Source organism: Coptis chinensis, chromosome 2 (genome assembly GCF_015680905.1).
Source record: "Coptis chinensis isolate HL-2020 chromosome 2, ASM1568090v1, whole genome shotgun sequence".
NCBI lineage: Eukaryota > Viridiplantae > Streptophyta > Magnoliopsida > Ranunculales > Ranunculaceae > Coptis > Coptis chinensis.
The window spans coordinates 96,050,276-96,072,665 of NC_141457.1; the positions used below are offsets into that span (position 1 = coordinate 96,050,276).

Sequence of the window (22,390 nt, forward strand, 5' to 3'; positions counted from 1 at the left end):
CATTTGCCCAGGTCAGAAATCATATCAAACAGTACAACTGTACAGCCATAATACGCCTCTCGTTTCTTTTCCTCGTTTTACCGCCTCTGTCAAACTTGACAACAACAGCGAAACAAAAAATTTAAGGTTAAAAAAATGAGTAAGCCAGTTGAGTCTCCGACCCAAAGTAACTTATCTGACCTTCTTCCTTACTTGTCTGAGGGATTCTGTTCTGGATGCAAAGAACTTTTGGAAGCCCGCCTCCAAAATCTCAATTACCAAGGTAACTTATAATTCCCCTCCTTTTGATTTAGTCATGATTACATTAAGTGAGGCTTCTCTAGGATTAATATTCAACGAATAAAGTTTCCATGGTTTCATTTGATTAAGTTGCTCTTTTAATGGTGTGTGTTTTGATTAACAATATGAATGGGCAAATTTTCAGTTGAAGTTTCATTACCTAATGGACATAATTCCGAGACATCAACTGGTTTCTGTTCTGCTAATTCGTCGAGTTTCTGGACACCAGAAAAGAGTACTGCTTCATCAAATTTATCAACCTCTAGTAGTCAAATTTCTGTTTCCAATAATTCATCACCTGCATCTGTGACCAGTAACTGGAAATTAATAGGATCGTCAGTTGCTAACGAGATAAAATTGAACGGAGAAATTGCTAAGGCGTCTGGGAATGGTACCAATGGGAAAGTATCATCAGCTGATGAGAAGAATTCGAGTATGAGTTTAGCTGAGGAGCAGAAAAGAATATTACAAATTGGAAGGAAGAAAGATTTTGAGTGTGTTGAGATGATTAAGGGGAGACCAGTTAACGTGCTTCAAGGACTTGAGTTACATACTCGAGTTTTCAATGATGAAGAGCAGAAAAAGATTGTTGACTATGTTTACGACCTTCAGCGAATGGGACAATCAAGAAAGCTTAGAGGTACACATTACATAAATTTTGAGTCTCGTCGTTGAAATTGAAATTTGTTTGATCAATGTTATTTCATTACACTTTAGGTGTTACCAATGTAGAAGAAACCATGGTGAAACATTAGATAGTAGTTACTTTAAAATTTGAGTATGTTTATACTTGATAATACCCATGATGAAATTTGGGAGGGCTGTTGTTATTTTGGTTGTCATTAAAGATGTTGTCCTTGACCTAAAAATTGATGCTACCCACCTCTGTGTAGGTGACTGACTAGCATCAGTCATGGTACATTTTTCGTGTATATGCTTAAAATTAGATTGATTAATCATTTAACTTATAAAATGTTAGCGATGAACATGCTGGCCATGAACACCATTAGTGAAGGTTCACCCTAGAAACTATTAAATGACAAGTTATGTAATAGAGAGTTAATAAAAGTATGATCCAAGGGGAACACCTGCAAGCTAAGTTAGCTTGTCTTCTTTTTATTGGCTGCCTCAATAATCCTTGTCGCTTATACGTCAGTTGAACTACTTATTCCCTCACTTGAAGTTTATTATATCATTCAAATCAGTCCATAGGATCTCATCTAATTTGCCTTTTTTTTTTTTTACTATTGTAGAACGTACATATCTAGAACCACAGAAGTGGATGCGAGGCAAGGGGCGTGTTACAATTCAATTTGGTTGCTGCTACAATTATGCAGTGGTAAGATTGTGATTACAAGGAGCTAATAGATCTCTTTCTATTTTCTAATTTTTTTACTATTTTAAATCCTATGTTATACTAACTTAAGTTTCTTTTGGTAGGACAAAAACGGGAACCCCCCAGGCATTACCAGGGATGAGGAAGTTGATCCAATTCCACCTTTGTTCAAGTCAATGATCAAAAGAATGGTTAAATGGCGTATCCTTCCTACTTCCTGCATTCCAAACAGCTGTATCGTTAATATATACAACGAAGGAGATTGCATCCCTCCACACATTGACCACCATGATTTTGTTCGACCATTCTGTACTGTGTCATTCTTGACTGAGTCTGATATACTATTCGGTACTAGTTTAAAACCTGTGGGAGAGGGAGATTTTTCTGGTGCTGCAAAGATACCTTTACCTGTGGGGTATGTAAACTAAGTTCTACATTTAATTATGTTTTCTTATTCCAGTTATTGTTATGAGAAACATTGTTCCCAAAGCAAAATGTTATCTGCTTGTCCATTAGATAGATACGGAAACCCAGTTTTTTACCCATTTTGTGCTCATGGTTGTACTTGTGCAGATCAGTGCTTATCTTGAAAGGCAACGGAGCAGATATAGCCAAGCATTGTGTTCCTGCTGTCCTTCGGAAAAGGTAATGCACTAATGTGCACAGTTTTGTGCTACTTTTAAAGAACTAAATATCCCTAACTTGTTTTGTTGCGACATCTGTTCTAAATATGAAATGTTCTTTCTCTACAGGATATCCATAACTTTTAGGAAAATGGATGACAGCAAGCTACCATTCAAGTTCTTACCTGACCCAGAGTTGCAAGGCATTCAGCCTCTTGGAAGCTCCCAATTGAATAAGTTATCAGCTCAACAGGTTCCTAGCCTGCCAAACTTGCACAACCGCAATCGTATCTCAGCTGCTGAACCTAATACTGCTAGCAGTCCTATTCAGTTTGGGAATGATGATTTCCCTCCACTTGGTGCACCAACTAATAAGAAGAGATAGTGAAAGCCGTTCGCAGATCAAATTCCGTGGCAAAGATGAATTTGAGAAATTTTGACATTAGTTTTTTTTGTTTCCCATCTTGAAGTGTTGTAAAATGAGATTGAGAATAATGTAATAATATATCATTGATGTTTGTTACTTGAGCCTATAACTCATCAAAGTGTTATCTCATGTCCCAAATTCTTCTAGTTTCGTTAAGCTCCAAACAATGTTTTTATATGTCTCCATGGTGATCAAAGCGTTACTAAACCATATCGATGGGTATTCAGTATGCCGAGATTTAGTCAGCATTATTTCTCGAAATCTCGCGGCAGTTTGTGCTTATCGTAACAAGTAGAAGATATGAAGCACCCCAAAAGGCCAACGTCTAGTTTCGAAATCTGCCAAAACCCAAAACCCAATCTCCAGATGAGCTTACATACCATAGTCAATGGCATCAATCTCGACATTACAGGTAAATAACAACACTCCATATCTTCTCCCTATATTTTTGTTCATTTGTTAAAATTCTTATGGCATTTTATGGTCTTTGTTTTGTTCTAGCCTGTAACTTATTATAACTCCAAGCGTCAGATATTTGCAAGTGGACTGGAATATAGAGCTGTGGTACAATTTAGTAAATTTAATTATACGACGTGGAATTATCGAAAGAGTTATTTGTTAAGAGTGTGTTGTAGTTCAGAAAATGCAGATGAAAATAAGAGTGTTAGAAATGAGGTGGAGAAAGATAGAGATGTTGTTTTGGATTCTGAAAAGCCGGGTGGAAGATTGCGCGAGACGATCACTTCTCTTACGCCTGTTCTTGTTATGGTATGGACTCTTTTCCCCCTGTTTTACAATAGTTTTAATATGTTTCTATTGGTGTGCTGATTTTACTGAGCATTGGCTTCTTTTGTAGATGAAAAAAAAGATTGGCACAAATTATGCTGTTGGATTGTTCATTGCGTTTGCAATTGTAGTGATATCTATTAGAGAATACTTGAAGAGGAAGTCAAGATCGAACTACCATGGTTCTGTTGCTGAACTTGTTAAACGGGGGCAGTTGAGATCTGATAGAAGAGGCATGTATGTATTCTAATTCCAGATAGATAAACCCGTAAGAAAGATATGCCTCTAATTACTTATTAGTACACACTGTAGTCAGATGTTCAATACTACCATAAAAAGACTTGATGTAAATGCTGTTTCAGCCTTAAATAAGAATGGATTGGATTCATTCAGCCAAACCCTAATTATTGGTTTTGCTGGCTTAACATATAATTAGTAATGCTAAAATATTTAAAATGTTTCAGTCATCTTTGTCTTTATATGAGACATAGTTATCACCTTTGCTGAATGACTTTCGTCTGCAGCTCAAGGCCTCTCAAGTATGATGACCCTTTCAATAACCCCTTGGTGAAGGTCAGTAAGAGCAATTCTTCAGTTGAGATGTGTGGGAAGGTCTACCGCCTGGCTCCCGTGACTCTAACAGAAGTCGAACAATCAAATCATCAGAAAAGGAGGTCACGGGCATACCAATGGAAGAGACCAACTATGTTTCTCAAGGAGGGGGATTCAATACCACCAGATGTTGATCCTGATACTGTCAGGTGGATTCCCGCTAACCATCCTTTTGCAACTACTGTCAATGAAATTGATGAGGACTTGGCTCAAAGTAATGTTTATCAAAAGCATGGGGTTCCATTCCGCATTAAAGCTGAACATGAAGCGTTACAGAGAAAACTAGAGACTCTACAGAGTGTAAGTACTACCTACTGACCTACTGCATACCTCTTCATTTTGCATCTTTCTTTGCCTTTTGGAATATCTGGAACGCTGACGGGTTCATCTTTACTAACTTTGTCATTGTGCAATGCGTGAATAAACCAAATATGCAATCAAAGTTTTGAAACTAATGAGTCCTACTAAATCAACAATTTGTGCATTCATGTGGGTGCAAACTCCTTGTATGTTATATTCATAAGACGACAAACAAAGGCAGTGATTGAGAAGAACAAACCTCTTAGTCTGATGTGTTACATTTCCTAATCGAATGATTTTGACCAATAGGCTGTGTTAAGCTGGATCAAGGGAATTTCTAGTCTTGATCGTTGTAGTTTTCCCATTTATATCACAGATTGCACAAGTTCGTGGTAAATAGACCATTGTACATGGGAAGAAGTTAGAACTAATATATGAATTCTCATGAATTGTTGTCCTTTCACTCTCTGCTTGTTTATGTGTCTTACCTGTGTCCAACTATTCTGTCTGCTTGTGTTTGTGTCATACCTGTGTTCAACTATTCTGTCTCACTTGCAGCTCCTTGTATGATTATCACTCACGTACACCTTGTGATTTCATCATGCATTTGTCTGTATTTATTCTGTACTTCTTATTTATTGCATCTATATGTTTTACCTGTGTGATTGTGTATGAATTTGAGATCATCACTTACTCATGCACGAGAGTAATCACTTAGTGATCACGTGACCGCCTGAGTTTTGTGTTTCATATTTATTTGATTTTCAGGAGCAAAAATTGAACAAATTGGTTATTGACGCGGGAAATGTAAGGAATTTTGAGAGACCATTCAAGTCATCAACCAAGTCAAATGAGAATGCGGAACAGAGGCCTTCTCATCACCAAGGTGGGGATTCTGGCTCTCCAAAACCAGATACGGGGTCCAATTCCTCTGATACCAAAAAACCATCTGATGAACCATAGAATCCATGAATCTCATATGTGTCATCTTTTGTCAGATTTACATGAGTACATAAATCATAATGGAAGCCCTCACAAACTTTTACTTGTAAAATTCTTGACAACGGTGTTTTTGGCTGGTGCTGTTATAACCAAGTGTCCTTCAATGTAGTTCTGTGTAAATTATGCAAATGTTAAAGAAGCAATTATGTACGTGGATATCACCACTTTTGGTTTCGAAAGTGCATTTGGTTGGTTTCGAAATGTACTTACGGGACTAGTTAAATGTGGTAGTTCTCCAAAATTCACTACTACCTCTGCCCATGGGAACTTATTTTGTTATCTGAGGTTCATCTATCAATCTATGTCCTTTGGATAATCCATAAATTAAAGCTGTCTAACCCCTCTGGTCTTCAACTTACCCGGCATAAACCTCTTGGTAGTCAGTGATTTAGTGATAGTTTCTGTGATTCTCCGTGTCTTCAGTATTGAACTATCTTTGTAGATTCATAAACAGGTTTGCTATAATTTGCAAGAACTCCAGAAATGGTTTCCGATTTATGTAGACTAAAAGTTTGTTATATGGCTAAGTATTTTATTGTGTGTTTAAAGAGAGAAACCTAAACAACTGAACCATTTCATAGACAACGTCAGCATCTTGATTACAATGCACCCTTAATTTGCCGAGAGAAGGAAACACAATATATGAACTTTACATGTTACAGTGACCACTAAAACGGACTGCTAAGCATTTGGTTTGCTCATCATGAATCAAGCTTTCTCAATCAAAATCCCTCCTCATCAGCGCTGCTATCCCCAAACATGGAAGCCATTTTCATGGCTAATTGAGCAGCTGCTTCCCTCCTCTGGAAGTCAGGCATCAACCTCAAGCTGCCACGCACGTTACCAATTTCATTCATGAGCTGTTCCAAATTTTCAAAACCAATGTGTGTATCTTCATCCAGTTGAGTTATATTGTCCAGTTCATGATCTTTGGCATCAAGCTCAACATCAGATTTTTCCAGTACTTGAGCATTTGCGTTTGATGGCTGGACATTACTTGGATTCCCTTCCTTTTCAGGTTCATCATTGCTTGTAACATTCTCGGTAACTGGCTCTTTTGTACTCATCGATGTTGTAGGGCCATTTGCAGACACCCAAACTTCTGTATCATCAAATGGTTCGGCTGATCCCGCAGATAAGATTTCATACTCCACTTCATAATCAGATTCTTCTTCTGACAACTCTGGATCAGAAATAGATTGAAGATATATTGGCGAGAGATACGAGTCGTGAAAAAAAGACTGATAACATTAAAGTACAATGGAATACCTTCTTCCTTCATTCGGTATGGTTCAACTATTGTATTTCCAGATTTAAGGACCATCCCAGGCCACATATGAGCAGATAGGGCTCCATAAAGACGCTCCACTCCTTGTGAATCTCCGTCAACTGATAAACCTGTAATATCCATGTGAGAAGAACATTATCATAAGTAGAATCTCAACAAACAATCGCGCGGAATAAACTGCATATTTCCACGTAGCAAATTCCTCCCAAGGAAAGGGAAGGGAAGGGGGGACAACGACAATGTCAATGAGCCAATCAAATTCTAACGTTCTACACTGTATGAACGCTGTCATTCTACATCTTGGACAAAGTTCAAGGGAAGAAGCAGCAAAAGATGCATAAATATATGTGAATGATGTATTCTGTTAAAAACAAAGCTTTCACAAATCAGAATTTCCTCAACTTTACCAGATCAAGGGTGCATCTCTGTGAACTTTAATCAATTAAAATTAGAAAGAAAAATATTATCATCTCATCAAACATCTAAGCCCTGGGGTCATATTTAAAGCAAGCTTTTGATAACTCAAGTTTGTTCAACTTCAAACAGGTAATTTGTTGTTTTTCCTTGTCCTCTTCAGAACCCCTAAACTACACCACACTCTTTCTGACTAAATTGTTTATGATGGCGTTAAAGGCCAAATATTATTTCCAATGAATTATGACGATGAGTATTATTTAGTAAAATTGTTCCAACTTTAAAATGCGTCAATTTAAGTATATCTAGGAAGCATGTATGAACTGAGATTTTTCTAAGCTGGTACCAAGTCAAGATCTATTAAAGCACACAGATGATTCAAGTAGGCTTAGAAACAAATATCTAAGAAATTGATGTTTTTTTTTTTTTTATCATTTACAAAAGATAAAAAGACGCTTCCAAAGTAATTGGAAAGTGTAAGTTTGCAATTAAATGCTCAAACAGAAGAAAACCCTTACATTTGTCAAAGTCTGCATTGGAGGCACAAGCTTCAATATATTCAATGTTGTGCTGAATGGACCATTCCAAACACGATCTCCTGAGGTCCCATGATGGCTCTTCATCCCCCAACAAACTACATCCTTCAGATTCTGAAATCCCATAGTCAAAGAACTCGGGATGGGGATCGCTTGATGACTCACCACGCCTTTGCAAGAGTCTTCTATATTCAGCATGAGCAGGGTGACCAGGCAAAAGGTCTACTTTATTTCCAATGCACAATAATATCTCAAACTTCTGAATATCAGTTTCAGAAACAAAATCCTGCAGAGGGGCGAAAGACGATGGCTGCCAATAAAGCAATCAACCATCAGTTTCTTTACAACTTGCTGAATATCAAAATTTAACTGGAATTTTAAGCATAAGTCAATAACCTCATTCATGTCAAAAACCAACACCAAAGCTGACAAGTTGTCCGACTTGGGCAGCGCCCCTGTAGAAAATCCATCCTCAAGATGAGCCATCCACACAGAAACATCAGCTGTGTAATACTTAGTACTAAGAGTCCACCTATTAAATGAGAAAGAGAGACTGTTATAATACAAGGTTGGAACTAAAAGTAAAAAAAATAAAACAAACCTTGATTACATACCCGTAGCACAGTATTTCAGATGACGATGGTGAATCAGAGGCCTCTTCTTCAAAATTCACAGAAAGCAAACCTATAGCATCTCTCAAGGTGAGAATTCATGAAAACAAATATTAATCCAACCAACTAAGGATTAATTGGGCTACAAAAATGCACCATAAAGAGAGGCTTACCAATTATTATTATTATTACTAACCCAATCACAAAAGTAAAGAAACTTACGAGAGAGGAGAGTTCGTTTTCCAACATTAGTAGATCCAACCATTAATACTCCAGGTCTCTTTTCTAGAGACATCTTATCAACGACCAACAGAAAATTTACTAAAGAATAAATGGAGAGTGTAGAAAGATGAACTGAATTGTTAGAATGCTAAAGAACCGCCCAGGCCAGATTGATTTATTTCGGGTGGAATTCATGTTTTTCAAGTTTTCGGAATTTCGGTGACATGGGCCAAATCAGCATGTCCTATTTTGTGCCATCAAAATCTCAGTTCTATATAGTGTGGCTATTAGGGGTGTCAAAATGGCCCTCAAACCCTTAGCCCGCCCGCCCCGACCCGGCCCATGGGCCTAAAAAGCCCTCAAAATAAGGCCCCTCACACATTAGGTAAAGGCTGGACCGGCCCCTCAAGCCTTTGAGGGGGAGGGTAAGGGCCTGGATTCAAACTTAAGCCCTCCCTTAAGCCCGGCCCTCATTAGGCCCTCAACATTTATTACATATATTTTAATAAAAATTTTTACAATATATTTAATTTTAACATTAATATGCTAAAAATCACTTAAAAAAACGTTTATCTATTAAGTTTGCCAACTTTTATAATTTCATTATAATATTTTATGAAATGAATTTAATTGATCTTAATTGACTAATATAACTTTAAAAGTTTGAAAGTTTAATTGTGAAGTGCATTCGATTTTATCATTTTTAACAAATTTATTTTGTTCAAATATATAACATAGGATCCGTGTGGCTATTTAAACATTAGCCCGATCCGATTCTCTCGAAGTAAATGAGGGTAGGGTTGGCCCCGCCCTCAAAGCATGAGGGCTTCATTGTTTGAGGGCCGGGCCAGCCCGGCCCAGCCCATTTGACACCACTAGTGGCTATACAGGGGAAACCATTTCCCTATGGCATGATCCATGGCTGGAAGGAAGATTACTCAATGATTCTCAAGAGACTAGAAACAACTTACAACTTCCAGAAAATGAGAAAGTGAGTTCTTTGATCACTAATGGTAATTGGAATGCACTGGTGCAAAATCTGCCACAAGGTGAGCTAAAGACTTCGATTCTTAGAACTGAGATTAACAACTATGTAGCAGAAGATAGAATCATATGGACATCTTCAGCTAATGGAGAGTTCACCACTAAGTCTGCATATGATGCATTGCGAACACCAAGAGCTAAAGTTAAATAGTATAATATGGTCTGGGGAAAACTGGTGATTCCTAGGGCATTCTTTTACTTCATGGCAGCTCTTCTCAGGTACCATCCCTACTCAAGATAGACTCATTCAAAAGAAAATTATTCAACACTCTTCCTGCTATCTATGTGATACTAACTCAAGGGAGAACTCAAAACATTTGTTTTTCAGTTGCTCTTATAGCCTGCCTATATGGAGAAGTGTTAAACAATTATTGGGTCTGAGTTATAATTTGTTGGTAACAATTCAACAAGAACAAACTGTGAATAAGAAGGCTGGCTGAGGCACTGATCAAACGCTTTCTTTAAGGTTGTTTTGGCGTTTCTCGTTCCTCTTTTATCTCTGGACAAAGCGCGGCGTCAACCTCCGGATACAACAGCCGGTAGAGACTCTCCTTTGTTTCTGCGCAGATAAACCAAAGAAGAAAAGAAGAACTACGATTCTGATCTTATGAAAGCCATCAACTTAGTATAGAAAATAGTTTTTTTTCACTCATTATTAGCTGCTGCTCTAGGAGTATTTATAGAGGAAAATGTGGAGCACTTAGTAGATCCGGATAGGGCACTGATCCAGTTTCCCGATAAGAATTGGATTCTACAAGTCTATCACATCTGTTTCCCAATCCATATCCAATTCTGTTTCCAAACTTATCCGGAAACAGTTTAAAGAAAATGGTCTACCAAAAAGAATATAAGGGATCAAAGAGAGCCCAAGCCCAAGCCCAAGTTCACCTCTTGTTTTATTCAAAATAACACAACAATCCCCCACTTATTTTTGATAAAAACAAAATAGAAAATATACTTAAGGGCAATCAATATCAGTATCAACATGTTGTGCATAGATAAAGGTGTCCAAGACTTAAACCTTTACGTAGTGAAAATTACTCAAAGTATAAGAACCATAAGTGACTAAGTCTTAAACTTAGGGCTTGAGTATACAATAAGTTATAATCACGCGACAACATATCCAAGTGTTCTCCTTTCATGTTCTCGCACATTAAAGGCCCTGTGGTTCTCTCGGATTAAGTGAATGATCTAGAGAATCAACCCTCATTCTCATAGAAAGCGGCCTCTACTTTCACATTTACTAGGTGAGTCTATCAAGAGTGCTCCTGTAGCTATGCACTCATACATAAGGACTATAGAACTTCATTAAGAGTTTTTCCCGAAAAAACCTCAACCTCTATTTATCACGCGAGGATTTCATACATTTTACTATCCAACTACTGAGACGGATAAGTAACAATGTATGTCTCACAACCAACATTCTATGACTTGTTCTTCCCTTTGAACCTAGTTCTTGGGATCTTCGATCCCCTAGGTTAGGTTACCATCATAGATGTTCACCTTTCAATTGGCTTCCCCCTATGCTAGTAGAAGCAGTCCCACATTGTATCTCGGCCGAGCTTTGGTTTGTGAATCGCAAGATTATCTTTAGATCTCACAAAATCAAAATAATATGGACTCTCCCAAAGAATAGCTCAGAATGCTATCAACAAAGTATCATTGTAATTAATACCGCCTATCTCTTAGACTAGTATATGAGTAAGAAGGCCTTGTACTCAACCAACTTCTTCACTCGTACTAGCCAAAGCAATAATCTCATACTCCATAGCAAACTCGTGCTATCATGGTGCATTTCTTGGACTTCCAAGATACAACACCTCCACCAATGCTAAACACATAGCCATAGCCACCGTAACCTCGGAGTTTTCTGAAAGGGTGTTCCAATTCGAATCTATTGCTTGCTAGTATACCTGCAAATAACACCTACTACATAGGCAATGTCAGGTCTTAAACAATCTGTAGCATATCTCAAACTACCAATGATACTTGCATATTCCTTCTGATTCACAGGTTCACCATTATTCGCAAATAATTTAACACAGGAATTAAAAAGAGTACTCACAGTCACACAATCAAAGTAGTTATACTTCTTCAACATTTTCTCAATGTAGTTTGACTGATCCAGCCATATGCCATCAGACATTCTTGTAATTTTGATTCCCAACATTACATCAACCTCACCTAAGTCCTTCATATCAAAGTTAGAAGACAATAGGTTCTTGGTTTCTTTTACAACATGTAAATTGGAACCAAAGATTAGTAGATCATCAACATATAAGCATATAATAACACATATCCCATCAGAGTACTTATAATAAATGCACTTGTCACTTTCATTTATCTTGAACCCACTGGTAATGATAAAGTTATCAAATTTCTCATGCCACTGTTTAGGTGCCTGTTTCAACCCATAAAGTGACTTAAGTAATTTGCATACCTTTTTACCCTTACTTGGTTCCACGTAACCTGTTGGCTGATCCATGTAAATCTCCTCTTCTAAATCCCCGTTTAGAAAGGCTGTCTTAACATCCATTTGATGAATAACAAGATTATGAACAACAGCAACAGAACGTAATACTCTAATGGATGTTACCCGTGTAACAGGTGAGTATGTGTCAAAGAAATCAAAGTTCTCTCTCTGTCGAAAACCTTTGATAACCAACCTTGCTTTAAACTTGTCCGCTGAACCATCGGTTTTAAACTTCCTCCTTAAAACCCATTTGATTCCTATAGTTTTACAACCAATAGGCAAATCAACAAGTTTCCAAGTTTTGTTTTCCATAAGAGAATCAATATCACTCGAATGACTTCTCTCCAAAACTCGAAAACAAAAGATATGAGAGCTTATTCAATGGAGGAGGAATCTCCTTCCAAAGTACAGTGACAAAGTCGGGTCCCAAAACCTTAGTGACCCTAAGCTTTTTTATATCTTCTAGGTTCATCTTCTGTGTCCATGATTCTATCATGCAATCTAGATATGTCAGTGTCAGAAACATCATTATTAGGGGCCTTGGAGGATACTACTCCCACTAGCACCCCCACTATTTCTAGATAAATATGGAAATCTATCTTCAAGAAACTCAATATAAGATGATCAACAAAAACATTACTCTTCATATCTAGAAAAACATAGGCATTGCTCTCCATAGCATTGCCTAAAACGACACACTCATAAGCTTTGCTCTCAAGCTTTGAGATCTTGGGATTATGCTTCCTTACAAAAGCCAAACATCCCCATATTCTGAAGTAACTCAAATTAGGTTTCCTATTCTTCAATAGCTCATAAAGTGTAATCTTTGTATTATAATTAGCAATTTTATCCAACACATATATAGCTAATAATCAAAACAGCTTCCTCCACAAATTTGAGGGTGCTCCAGAACTAAGCAACATAGCAACAATTAATCCCTTTAAGTGTTATGTTCTTACGTTTATCTACTCCATTCATTCCATATGAACAAGGAGCAGCTCTAGTTAGAACACCTTCAAGCTCACAAATATCAGTGTATACCAAGTCTAGCATATTTGTATTTCTTTCAACTGACTTGTGACGCTCCTTTGTGATTTTGGCCTTAGTGCAAGATCCACCGTGTACAAAATCATCACTATCCAAATTAGGAATTAAATCAAGTATGCTCATGTTCTTAACATATTTTCTATTAATATGACATAATCTACCATGCCAACATTAACAGAACAAGAAATCATGTAAGTAGAAGTAAAATATTATTAAGATCAGCAACATCCAATTCGGTCCATACACCTAACAATCTCCACCTTGGACCGAAACTGGTCTAACCGAACCATCGGTTTGTCTCACCGGTCGGGCATGACCGGGGGCCAAGTCTAGGGACCATCCATGGTACCCTCACGATGTCTCACCCAAGACGATCATCGTCCCCAACCTTAGCCATCACTTGGCCCAAACCTCAGTTGGACCTCATTTAAGGTGTGAAGTTCTATATCAATAGAAGTGTAGCTCCATTCCTGCTAGATGTAGGATCAACAAACTTCAATATCTCCTTACATGCATATCCCTTACCAATAAAGACACCAACCTTGGTGATCATATATCTACAAAAGAGAAATTAATCTCAAACAATTATATCTAGTCAATGAAAAAACTTTCAAAGCATGTTAACCGACACCCAGTGCCACAACATATTGACTAGATAAATAACCAGAATATATAGACTTAGGTTTTAAATTTCCTTAAATTAAAAACCCTAGCATGTAATTCTATGTTTTAATCCATCTCACAATATAAAACAAAGAATTTCATAGATTTGGTAAGGAATACGATACCTATCCCGATTGAAAATTCGGATTTTCACGTTTCACTATTCGACGAGAAATTGGCCCATAAAGAAATGTAAAGCTGAATCAGTTCTGGACGAATTAGGCTTCAAGCCATACACCGTTGGAAACATCTCTGATAGGGGTGCAAGTGGATATCCAAATATTCGAATCCGATTCGAATTCGTATTCGAAAAATTGGATATTATCCGAAAATTTCGGATTCGGATTCAGATTCGGATATTTTTTTTATGTCCGAACTGGTTTCGGATACGGATTCGGATACTGCCATATCCGCATCCGATAATATCCGATCCGATTTAAAAAATTAATAGTTATTATATATAATTAATTTATTCATTTTTTATTGTATAAAATATTATATAAAATCATAAACTAATAATATAAAACTATAATAACAAAATAATAATAATAAATAACAAATATATATATTTATACTAGTTTTTATAGTGGTAAAATGAATTATTTAAAGCAAATAAAATTTTAATTAATTTTAATTTTCGGATCGGATATTATCCGATATCCGTTTCGGATATCCGAAATCATATTCGGATAAATTTTTTAATATCCATCGGATTCGGATTCGGATATCGGTATAAATTTTCGGATTCGGATTCGGATACAGGCATATCCGCATCCGAACCTATCCGTTTGCACCCCTAATCTCTGAGTTAGCTTTCTAACACAAAAAGCGGATTGTGAATCCGATCATCGAACAATAAATTATAGCCATTTTCGCTTAACTGTCCCCACCATTCAATTTCAACTATTTCTTCTTTTTCGACAATCTCCGAATTCCAAATTCCAAATTCCAAATTCCAAACTCAGATATTGTTCATGGACCAAAACCAAATAAGTGAGTTTCACGATATATGGTAATCAATACCATTAATAAAATAGAATAGAACATGTCTTGCGCATGTGATTCTAAATAGATAACGTCTTACGTACAGTCAATATCTCATGAACAAAAACACATCCTAAACGTGTTTCCCTTTCTCAGTCTTTTTAGTGGCATAAGCAAAAACTGCACATGCGTTAAAGTCATGCCCAATTACATCCAAAGAAGTTCACAAAGATGATAAACAATTCAAGCAAAGCAGATGTAAACCTTTTACGTTCTTTCACTTAAACAATTTATCTTTTAATGAAATTAATCAAAACCGAGAGCATAACCCAATATAACTCATCAATTGTCAAACACAAATTTTCTAGCCCGTGGCCTACTTTATACCCCATATAGTGAACAACAATAAAACCTTTTAAACCAAGAATCAAGACGTGTTAATTCTAGAGTCAAGGCGATTATTGTTTCCACTAAAAAAAAACATGATTAGCATTAAACCAATATACTTTTGTTGTCACCTTCGGCTCCACATACTAACTGTTAGTAGAGCAATCTTGACAAAAATATACTAGATAATACTATAATCATAACGCAATAACGTACCTTTTAATCGCTTAATCCATAAACGAAAACCGATAAACAAACCTTAACCTTTCTTCGGATTCATCGATAACAACCTTAAAATTGTTGGTAACAATTGCTTTGCCAACAAGAACAAACTGTGAATAAGAAGGTCGGGCCGAGGCACGGATCAAACGCTTTCTTTAAGGTTGTTTCGCGTCTGTTCCTCTTTATGCAGACAAAGCGCGTCAACCTCCAGGATACAACAGCCAGGTAGACTCTCCTTTGTTTACTGCAGATAAACCAAAGAAGAAAAGAAGAACTACGATTCTGATCTTATGAAAGCCCTCAACTTAGTATAGAAAATAGTTTTTTTTCACTCATTATTAGCTGCTGCTCTAGGAGTATTTATAGAGGAAAATGTGGAGCACTTAGTAGATCCGGATAGGGCACTGATCCAGTTTCCCGATAAGAATTGGATTCTACAAGTCTATCACATCTGTTTCCCAATCCATATCCAATTCTGTTTCCAAACTTATCCGGAAACAGTTTAAAGAAAATGTTCTACCAAAAAGAAGATAAGGGATCAAAGAGAGCCCAAGCCCAAGCCCAAGTTCACCTCTTGTTTTATTCAAAATAACACAACATAATTGTACCATTGTAAACAGTGAGTGGCACCACCTGATGAAGCTTTGTAGTAAAAATGATACGGAAGTAGAGATTATCAAAGTATATATCTGTGCTACTATAAACCATGTATGGACATAGAGAAATTTTAGAAGGTTCCGTAATGCTCAGCAGCCTTGGAATAAAGTCAGAGACAGATTGTTCGAAGAAATGAAAAGGTACCTTCAAGAAAAACTGGTAACAGTTAAGGACACAGGAAGTGCAAGAATGCTTATGAATAGATTAGGAGTGATGGTGGAATTTCAAGCTATTGAACTCAAGAGATGTACATGGATAAAACCTGTTGGAGATATCTACAAACTCAACTGTGATGGCTCCCTCTCTGTTGATGGACCACGGTATGGGGGTATTATTAGAAATGCAGGAGAAACCTTGATGTGTTACAATGGGGAGAGTAGTGTTATGTCAATTCTATTCCAAGAACTGAATGCTATCTACAAGGGGCTGCAAGAATGTGTGCTATGGGAGCAAAAGAAGATAATGGTGGCGTCAGACTCGTTGAAAGCAGTCCAGATTATGAACAGGAAGGATAAACCTCCATGGTTGTGCCTTAATGTTACAAATGCTATTTTAGCTATTACTAAAACACTTGTTTTTGTAAGCTTTAATCATGTCTATAGAGAGTGTAACAATGCTCCTGATTACTTCGCAAGCCTGGAGAGAGATAAAAGAGTGTTTGTATTTTGTACCTCTTCTGGATGAACATAAGCAAAGTCTATATCAGATTCTAATATAGGTTGGGGTCTCCTTAACCCTACGCTTCGTTCAAAAAAAAAAAAAAAAACTTGAAAACAAAAAGGTCATACGTCTGTCAAAAGTTTTCTCATATGTTACCGTAGCTAATCTCGCTTGCTAGATCATTTCAAAGTTTTCCTCCTCATTAAATACAAAATGGCAATCCAACTTTTGGCTAAACTAACTAAAACTTGGATGGCATTGCGGTCTCACAACACAATTCCATAATTAAATTACAGATAACGTGTAATAGCTAACCTATTATGTTTACTATAATAATATCATATACATAACCCCTTCTCAAAACTTCAAATGCCCCAAGAGAACAGATATGTGCTTGAATCAGGTGGTGGCTCCAGCTGTAGCTATGTAATCCAGACACCCATGGACAATCAGCCACTTTTTGCAGCTTCTTTTGCACCAAAAGCAAAGAACTCAGTAATCACTTCGAGGGGCATGCCTTTCGTTTCTGGAACCTTCAAGAAGATGAACACCCACGATATGAGGCACACGAAGGCATAGATACCAAAGACACCAGCGAGGCCAATCGAGGTCAGCATCACAGGTAGTGTGTAGGTCACAGTGATATCCCCAATCCAAAATACAAGAGAACAAATGGCAATGCAAAGACCACGAACTCGAGTAGGGAATATCTCGGAACAGAGGATGTTAGGAATTGGCCCAAAACCAGCTACGAAGCAGCAAAAGTAAGCCACGACAAAGGCAGTCGATAGGGCAGCATGAACAACAGAATTCATGTGCACTAAATTGCTAATAACTAGAATGATAAGAGACACAATCAAGACAGGAATTGTGGTGAGTAAAAGCCGCCTGCAATTTGGCAGTAGTAAATGAGTAAAGTATTGAAAGCTAAAGCATGAAAAATATATCTTTGAAAGAGAACATTGCGATATAAACTGTCATGTTCAATTTTAAAGCAACAGGTACATCTGAATTGTAGGACATTCTAAAAAGGTAAAGTTAGCTGACTTGCAACGAAGTTAGCATATGTACTGACACTTTTTGCAAGCAAGCAGTAAACCCCCACCAGATTGTATTTACGATCAAAATTACGTTCTTATATACACCTTCCATTTGGTACCTGATTTGTCTCTGTAATTTATGGACGCAGAAAAATAAACCCAGTAAATTCCATGCCCATCGTCGTTAAGAAACGGAAAAATATAGGCCTAAATTTACACGTTATTTCTCAAACAAAAAATAATTTTGAAACAAAATCTAAAGCAAGAAGCGTCGTTGGAGCCTAATCCAGCTTTTTTTACTTCTAAGTTCATTGTTAAGAAAGGTGGGGAGGGTGGGAGCTGTAGCTGAGACTTAAAGCAAGAAGCAGCGTCTGTAGCTAATCAAGGAGTTTAATTATTTCAGACCCGATATTAGTGGTAGAAGGGAAATGATTAGGAAAATTACACTACCTTCTGCCCGTGATATCCATAAGCTTCATAGCAATACCTATGCAAGGAAGCATCAACAAGGTTGTCAGGGCACTAATAAGGAGAGACGCAGAATCAGAACCAATACCCGCATTTGAAAGAAGCACTTCAACGCCAGCCTGCTCAAGTATCTGAGGGGTGTAGTAAAGAACACCATTTATACCAGAAAACTGTATATAAAAGGAAGACATGCATGAGAAGCACAACAAAAATGAATTAGAGACTAAAGGCAACAACTAGGAATTAAAATGAAAGAACTTGCTTTCACGCTTAAAATTCATTGTCAAGTTGCGAGTCCAGAATAATTGCTTCTTACATATTTGTCTTAATTTGACTAAGAAGTATGTATACCAAAAAATTAGACCCCCATCATACAATTAGGCAGGAAGATAAAAAAAAAAAAGAAAAAAGGAGAAAAGTTTTTTAAATTGTTGAAGTCCTTCGACTCCTGAAGGGAAGATGAAGATCCAAGATTTGAGACATAAGTCTGACAGCACGGTTTCTAAAAACAATGTCTTACCTGCTGAAGAATTTGAATCCCTATTCCGACAAGCAATGCATGTTTGACACCTGGTTCAAGAAGATCAGCCCACCTAGGACCTTTTGCCGCTACTTCAGTTGGGTGAACCATGGCTGGTCCAACTGTTTTCTTCGCCATAAGGTCCTTCGAGTACAGAGCAGGTTGGCTCACTAGAGCAGCAGCTTGCACGAACTCACTTTCACCTGGGATATCACCACCAGCAAGTGAAACAAGAGACCCCCTGCGAGATCCAGGAACACCCTCTTCATGCAAGTACATCCTCTTAAATCCTCCCTCCTTCTGTCCATCTTCCCCTTCTCTCTCTGACCACTTCCAAGCCAACTGCCAACCACCACCAATACCCATACTATTAACTGGCTCCCCAGCATTCCCTTGCATGAGACTGCTGTTCCTTCTCATGCTTAAAGTGCTACCCTGGGAAACAGGTGGAAGCATATCCTTTCCCATGCTCGTAGTCCGATGTGAGAGCAATGGATTCTGTAAATTGTCATCAGAATCTTCCCCAGAAGCATCAGAATAGTCCTCAACATCTCTCTGGAGGCTCTCCTCATCCCAGTGTTCATTTTTATCATGAGGCTCTGCCATACTGAACATGCTACCAAAGTTTGGAAACAGCATGCTACGCATGCTTCCTTGTTCGGGAAGGTTTTCATGGACGCTACCAAAGAGGGTGACCATAGGATCCACAAGTGACCTACTTTGGCTCATCATGCTTCCATGCTGAGATGCAAGACCTAGCATACTCTGTCCAGCAACAGGTCTCGCAACCCAGGAGAGGCCTTGTTCTGGTCCATAAAGCCTTATTTGGTCCTTATCAAAAACTGTTCCTGCACTTTCAATGTTATCATCTGCTGGACCTATAATGTACTCTTCTATTGATGTTTCACCACCAATACCAAGTCCTTCAACAAGCAAAGCCATTTCACCTGTAACCACAGAATTGAAGATCAGGAGTCCATTATATTTAACAGAGCAGAAAAACAGAATATGAGGAAAAGCAAAAGAAAAACTCTTTTGAGAACGATCGTCAGAACAGTGGTAACAAGGTCCAGCCAAGATGGCCTATTAAGATTATGGTGGGACAACTTGATAGATCAACAATAATTTGTCAATCACTTTCTCTGTTTTTGGATCCAAGGAAATGGTTCCACTACTCCACCAAATGGTTGGTTCCAGAAAACAATGAAAGACTTATTCTAGGTTATAGGTTGGCATATTTACCAACAAAACCCAATTATGATGCAGAATCTTCCAATCTATCCTTCAATTGTATATACCCAGAACACTTGAAATTATAATTCATGCCTAGGCTTGGTTTTCTACTTTTTGTACATATTATACAAATGCTAGCTGAGGCAAACTTGAAAAAGTTCTGGAGACTTTCCTTAAGCTAATCATACTTCTAAGTGCACATTGGTCCAAGGTGCAGAGTACAAATTACCAAATTCAGTCTGTTACCGCCTTACCGTCATAAGTACATAAGGAGGCTAATACAGATACTGTCTCATGCAATCAGAAAAAATCATTCCACGTTTAAATGCAAGTGTTTAAGAAATATCATGCAAAGAAGTTACTTTAGCAAATTAGCACCAACTGAGGAAAAATGACTGAATTTACCAATCAACGATATACAAAGTTATAATGAAAAAGAGAGGTACAGCAGACAGAGAGCAAACCTGAGACGTCTACTTTGCCACGCAATTTCTGCAAAACTTGTTTAGCCTCAAGCATTTTCCCTTTACTCACAAGCCACCGTGGAGATTCGGGCAAGAAGAATACAGTCAAAACAAAATATATAAAAGACGGAACGGAGAGAACCCCAAGCATTAACCTCCAGCTCGGAGAGTCCAACAATGACATCCCAAAAACCATGCCATATGATAAAAACATTGCAAAGGAACCAAGGAACTGTGGTAGAGTATTCAGTGAGCCCCTAATTTCTGACGGAGCAGTCTCGGATATATAAATAGGAACAAGAGTTACAGCAAGGCCAACTCCAAATCCATCAATTAGCCTCGCCAAGAGAAGAACATAAACATTTGGCGACCATAGCATTACCAGTCCACTTATAAAATAGAGTAGTGATGACGTTATAAGCATAGGGCGTCGACCAAACCAATCTGATGCTGGTCCAGAGAATGTAGTAATAATTGTGGCTCCAATAAGCGACATTGCTACAATCAATCCTTCTATTGCTGGTTTAGTTTCTAAATCAAAATCCTTCTTTATGTAAAGAACAGCCCCTGCACAACGACATATCAAGAACTTATCTTTCTGTAACGAATAAAAATAATCTACAATCTACGACTAATAACTCAGTTACCTGCGATAGTAGCATTATCCCATCCTTGCAAAAAGTTACCGATTGCAGCCGCAATAGCGGCTAATGCGGCCCCTCTCATTTAATCTCTTTGGAAATACTTCCTAATCAACAATAATAAATACTACTACTTGTCAATAATTAACCAATTCTAATAATTAATCAAATCCATTACTATATACCTGGGAGAATACCAGATTCGTAGCACAAGTAGTCAACACTATATTTTTGGTTACAGTGATTTCTTTTTTGTTCAGGGAATATTCTTGCAAACACATGTAGTACAAAATATCTGAAATGTTACTGCAACAGGAGCTACACAGTACAGACTTGCAAACGTGTCACGTGTAGAGAGGACAATTGAAATCAGTCGTTAGTCATGTGGTAGGTCAATAATTGGGTAAATGTAAGTATGTAACACCCAGGTAGGCACAAACCGCCAAAAAGAAGTTGCTATTGATTTTGATTGCTACTAAACCCCAAAAAATATCATGATACTTTTTCATGGTTTTGAATGATTGCGTTGTGTCCACTTGTCAAAAGGGCAAAAAAATAGATATGACGTAACGAAGTCAGGGCCCAACCGGGTTCGAACCGGTGACCTCTTGATCTGCAGTCAAATGCTCTACCACTGAGCTATGGACCCATATCGATACTCGTAGCAGACACCTGTTTTATAAAGACATTCTAACGAGGAATACCAAGTTGAATTATCATGATCCGGGCTTGAGATGTGTCGAGTCACAAGTGGGTGAAGAACTTGTGGGTCTATACACTTCATATTGATATTGAGTTCTATTATCGTGCCAGCATTTTAAAGGTTAGGTTAAAGGAGAAATATATGATATAAATGACCTCTAAATGAGTTGTTCTACAGCGCGACCTCTAAAATCAGCAATGTTCAGGACTGGGATAAGCTGGGGAACGGTAGGTTGCAAGTTTGAGTCTCAGAAAGAACAAATTTCTATATTTATGTTTTCAGCGTTTTACATCATAAATAGTTAAGAAAATTGCAAAATATTGGAATGGGGCTTTGAACCAAAGGATATTGCCCACTTTAAGAAAGCCCTTTAGCCAACTATGCTACCGTTTTTAGAAGGATTGGTTTTAGTATTTAGAATGGGCTGGTAACGCAATTTGTTGCAGTTGACCTCTAAATACTTTATATGTTTTATTTTGGATATTAAATAAAATATATTTTAGAAAAAAAAAAAAAAAAAAAGAACTGTTGTGTCATGAGGCACCATGAAACTATCTTTATTTTTATTTTTCCTGATCTTACACAAAATGTTTTTCATAATCTTATGCAAAATCTTTTCATTTTGAATATGTATCTTTAAGAGGAGCAACTCTTTCATATTCCACCTCCATAGTTCATATACTCCATAAAGCCCTCACAGTATACCACTTTCATACATGATAACTCTTTTGTTAAATATTTTCAATTA

At 37.5% G+C, this 22,390-nt stretch overlaps 4 protein-coding genes and 1 non-coding gene across 7 annotated transcripts; 2 read left to right on the forward strand and 3 right to left on the reverse strand.

Annotated features, from left to right (window-relative positions):
- Positions 1–2,774, forward strand: LOC147519312 (RNA demethylase ALKBH9B-like). Of its 2 annotated transcripts, XM_086590941.1 has the most exons (7): positions 1–262; positions 425–514; positions 611–919; positions 1,533–1,618; positions 1,720–2,030; positions 2,189–2,260; positions 2,368–2,774. In XM_086590941.1, the coding sequence occupies exons 1-7, from the start codon at positions 136–138 to the stop codon at positions 2,621–2,623; spliced, it is 1,251 nt and encodes a 416-aa protein (XP_086447067.1). In that variant the 5' UTR covers positions 1–135; the 3' UTR covers positions 2,624–2,774. The 2 variants fall into 2 exon arrangements, with proteins under 2 accessions (XP_086447067.1, XP_086447066.1); XM_086590940.1 differs by having other exon boundaries at positions 425–919.
- Positions 2,775–2,925: 151 nt separating this feature from the next.
- MCD1 (multiple chloroplast division site 1) lies at positions 2,926–5,606 on the forward strand. The gene is made up of 5 exons (XM_086590944.1): positions 2,926–3,077; positions 3,167–3,433; positions 3,522–3,688; positions 3,976–4,363; positions 5,132–5,606. Exons 1-5 carry the CDS (start codon positions 3,054–3,056, stop codon positions 5,324–5,326), a joined length of 1,041 nt encoding a protein of 346 aa, XP_086447070.1. The 5' UTR covers positions 2,926–3,053; the 3' UTR covers positions 5,327–5,606.
- A 317-nt stretch (positions 5,607–5,923) lies between these two features.
- LOC147519314 (GTP binding protein) lies at positions 5,924–8,682 on the reverse strand. Its single transcript, XM_086590943.1, has 6 exons — positions 8,437–8,682; positions 8,218–8,287; positions 8,000–8,135; positions 7,586–7,913; positions 6,635–6,763; positions 5,924–6,548 (listed from the first exon to the last, which is right to left on the reverse strand). Exons 1-6 carry the CDS (start codon positions 8,507–8,509, stop codon positions 6,088–6,090), a joined length of 1,197 nt encoding a protein of 398 aa, XP_086447069.1. The 5' UTR covers positions 8,510–8,682; the 3' UTR covers positions 5,924–6,087.
- An 8,022-nt stretch (positions 8,683–16,704) lies between these two features.
- Positions 16,705–21,322, reverse strand: LOC147519315 (monosaccharide-sensing protein 2-like). Of its 2 annotated transcripts, none has more exons than XM_086590945.1 (6): positions 21,125–21,322; positions 20,946–21,046; positions 20,299–20,865; positions 18,602–19,548; positions 18,064–18,251; positions 16,705–17,461 (listed from the first exon to the last, which is right to left on the reverse strand). In XM_086590945.1, the coding sequence occupies exons 2-6, from the start codon at positions 21,022–21,024 to the stop codon at positions 17,023–17,025; spliced, it is 2,220 nt and encodes a 739-aa protein (XP_086447071.1). In that variant the 5' UTR covers positions 21,025–21,046; positions 21,125–21,322; the 3' UTR covers positions 16,705–17,022. The 2 variants fall into 2 exon arrangements, with proteins under 2 accessions (XP_086447071.1, XP_086447072.1); XM_086590946.1 differs by having other exon boundaries at positions 21,137–21,155.
- Positions 21,323–21,516: 194 nt separating this feature from the next.
- TRNAC-GCA (transfer RNA cysteine (anticodon GCA)) lies at positions 21,517–21,588 on the reverse strand. Its single transcript has one exon. It is a non-coding gene; the product is annotated as a tRNA-Cys (tRNA).
- Between the last annotated feature and the right edge of the window lie 802 nt (positions 21,589–22,390).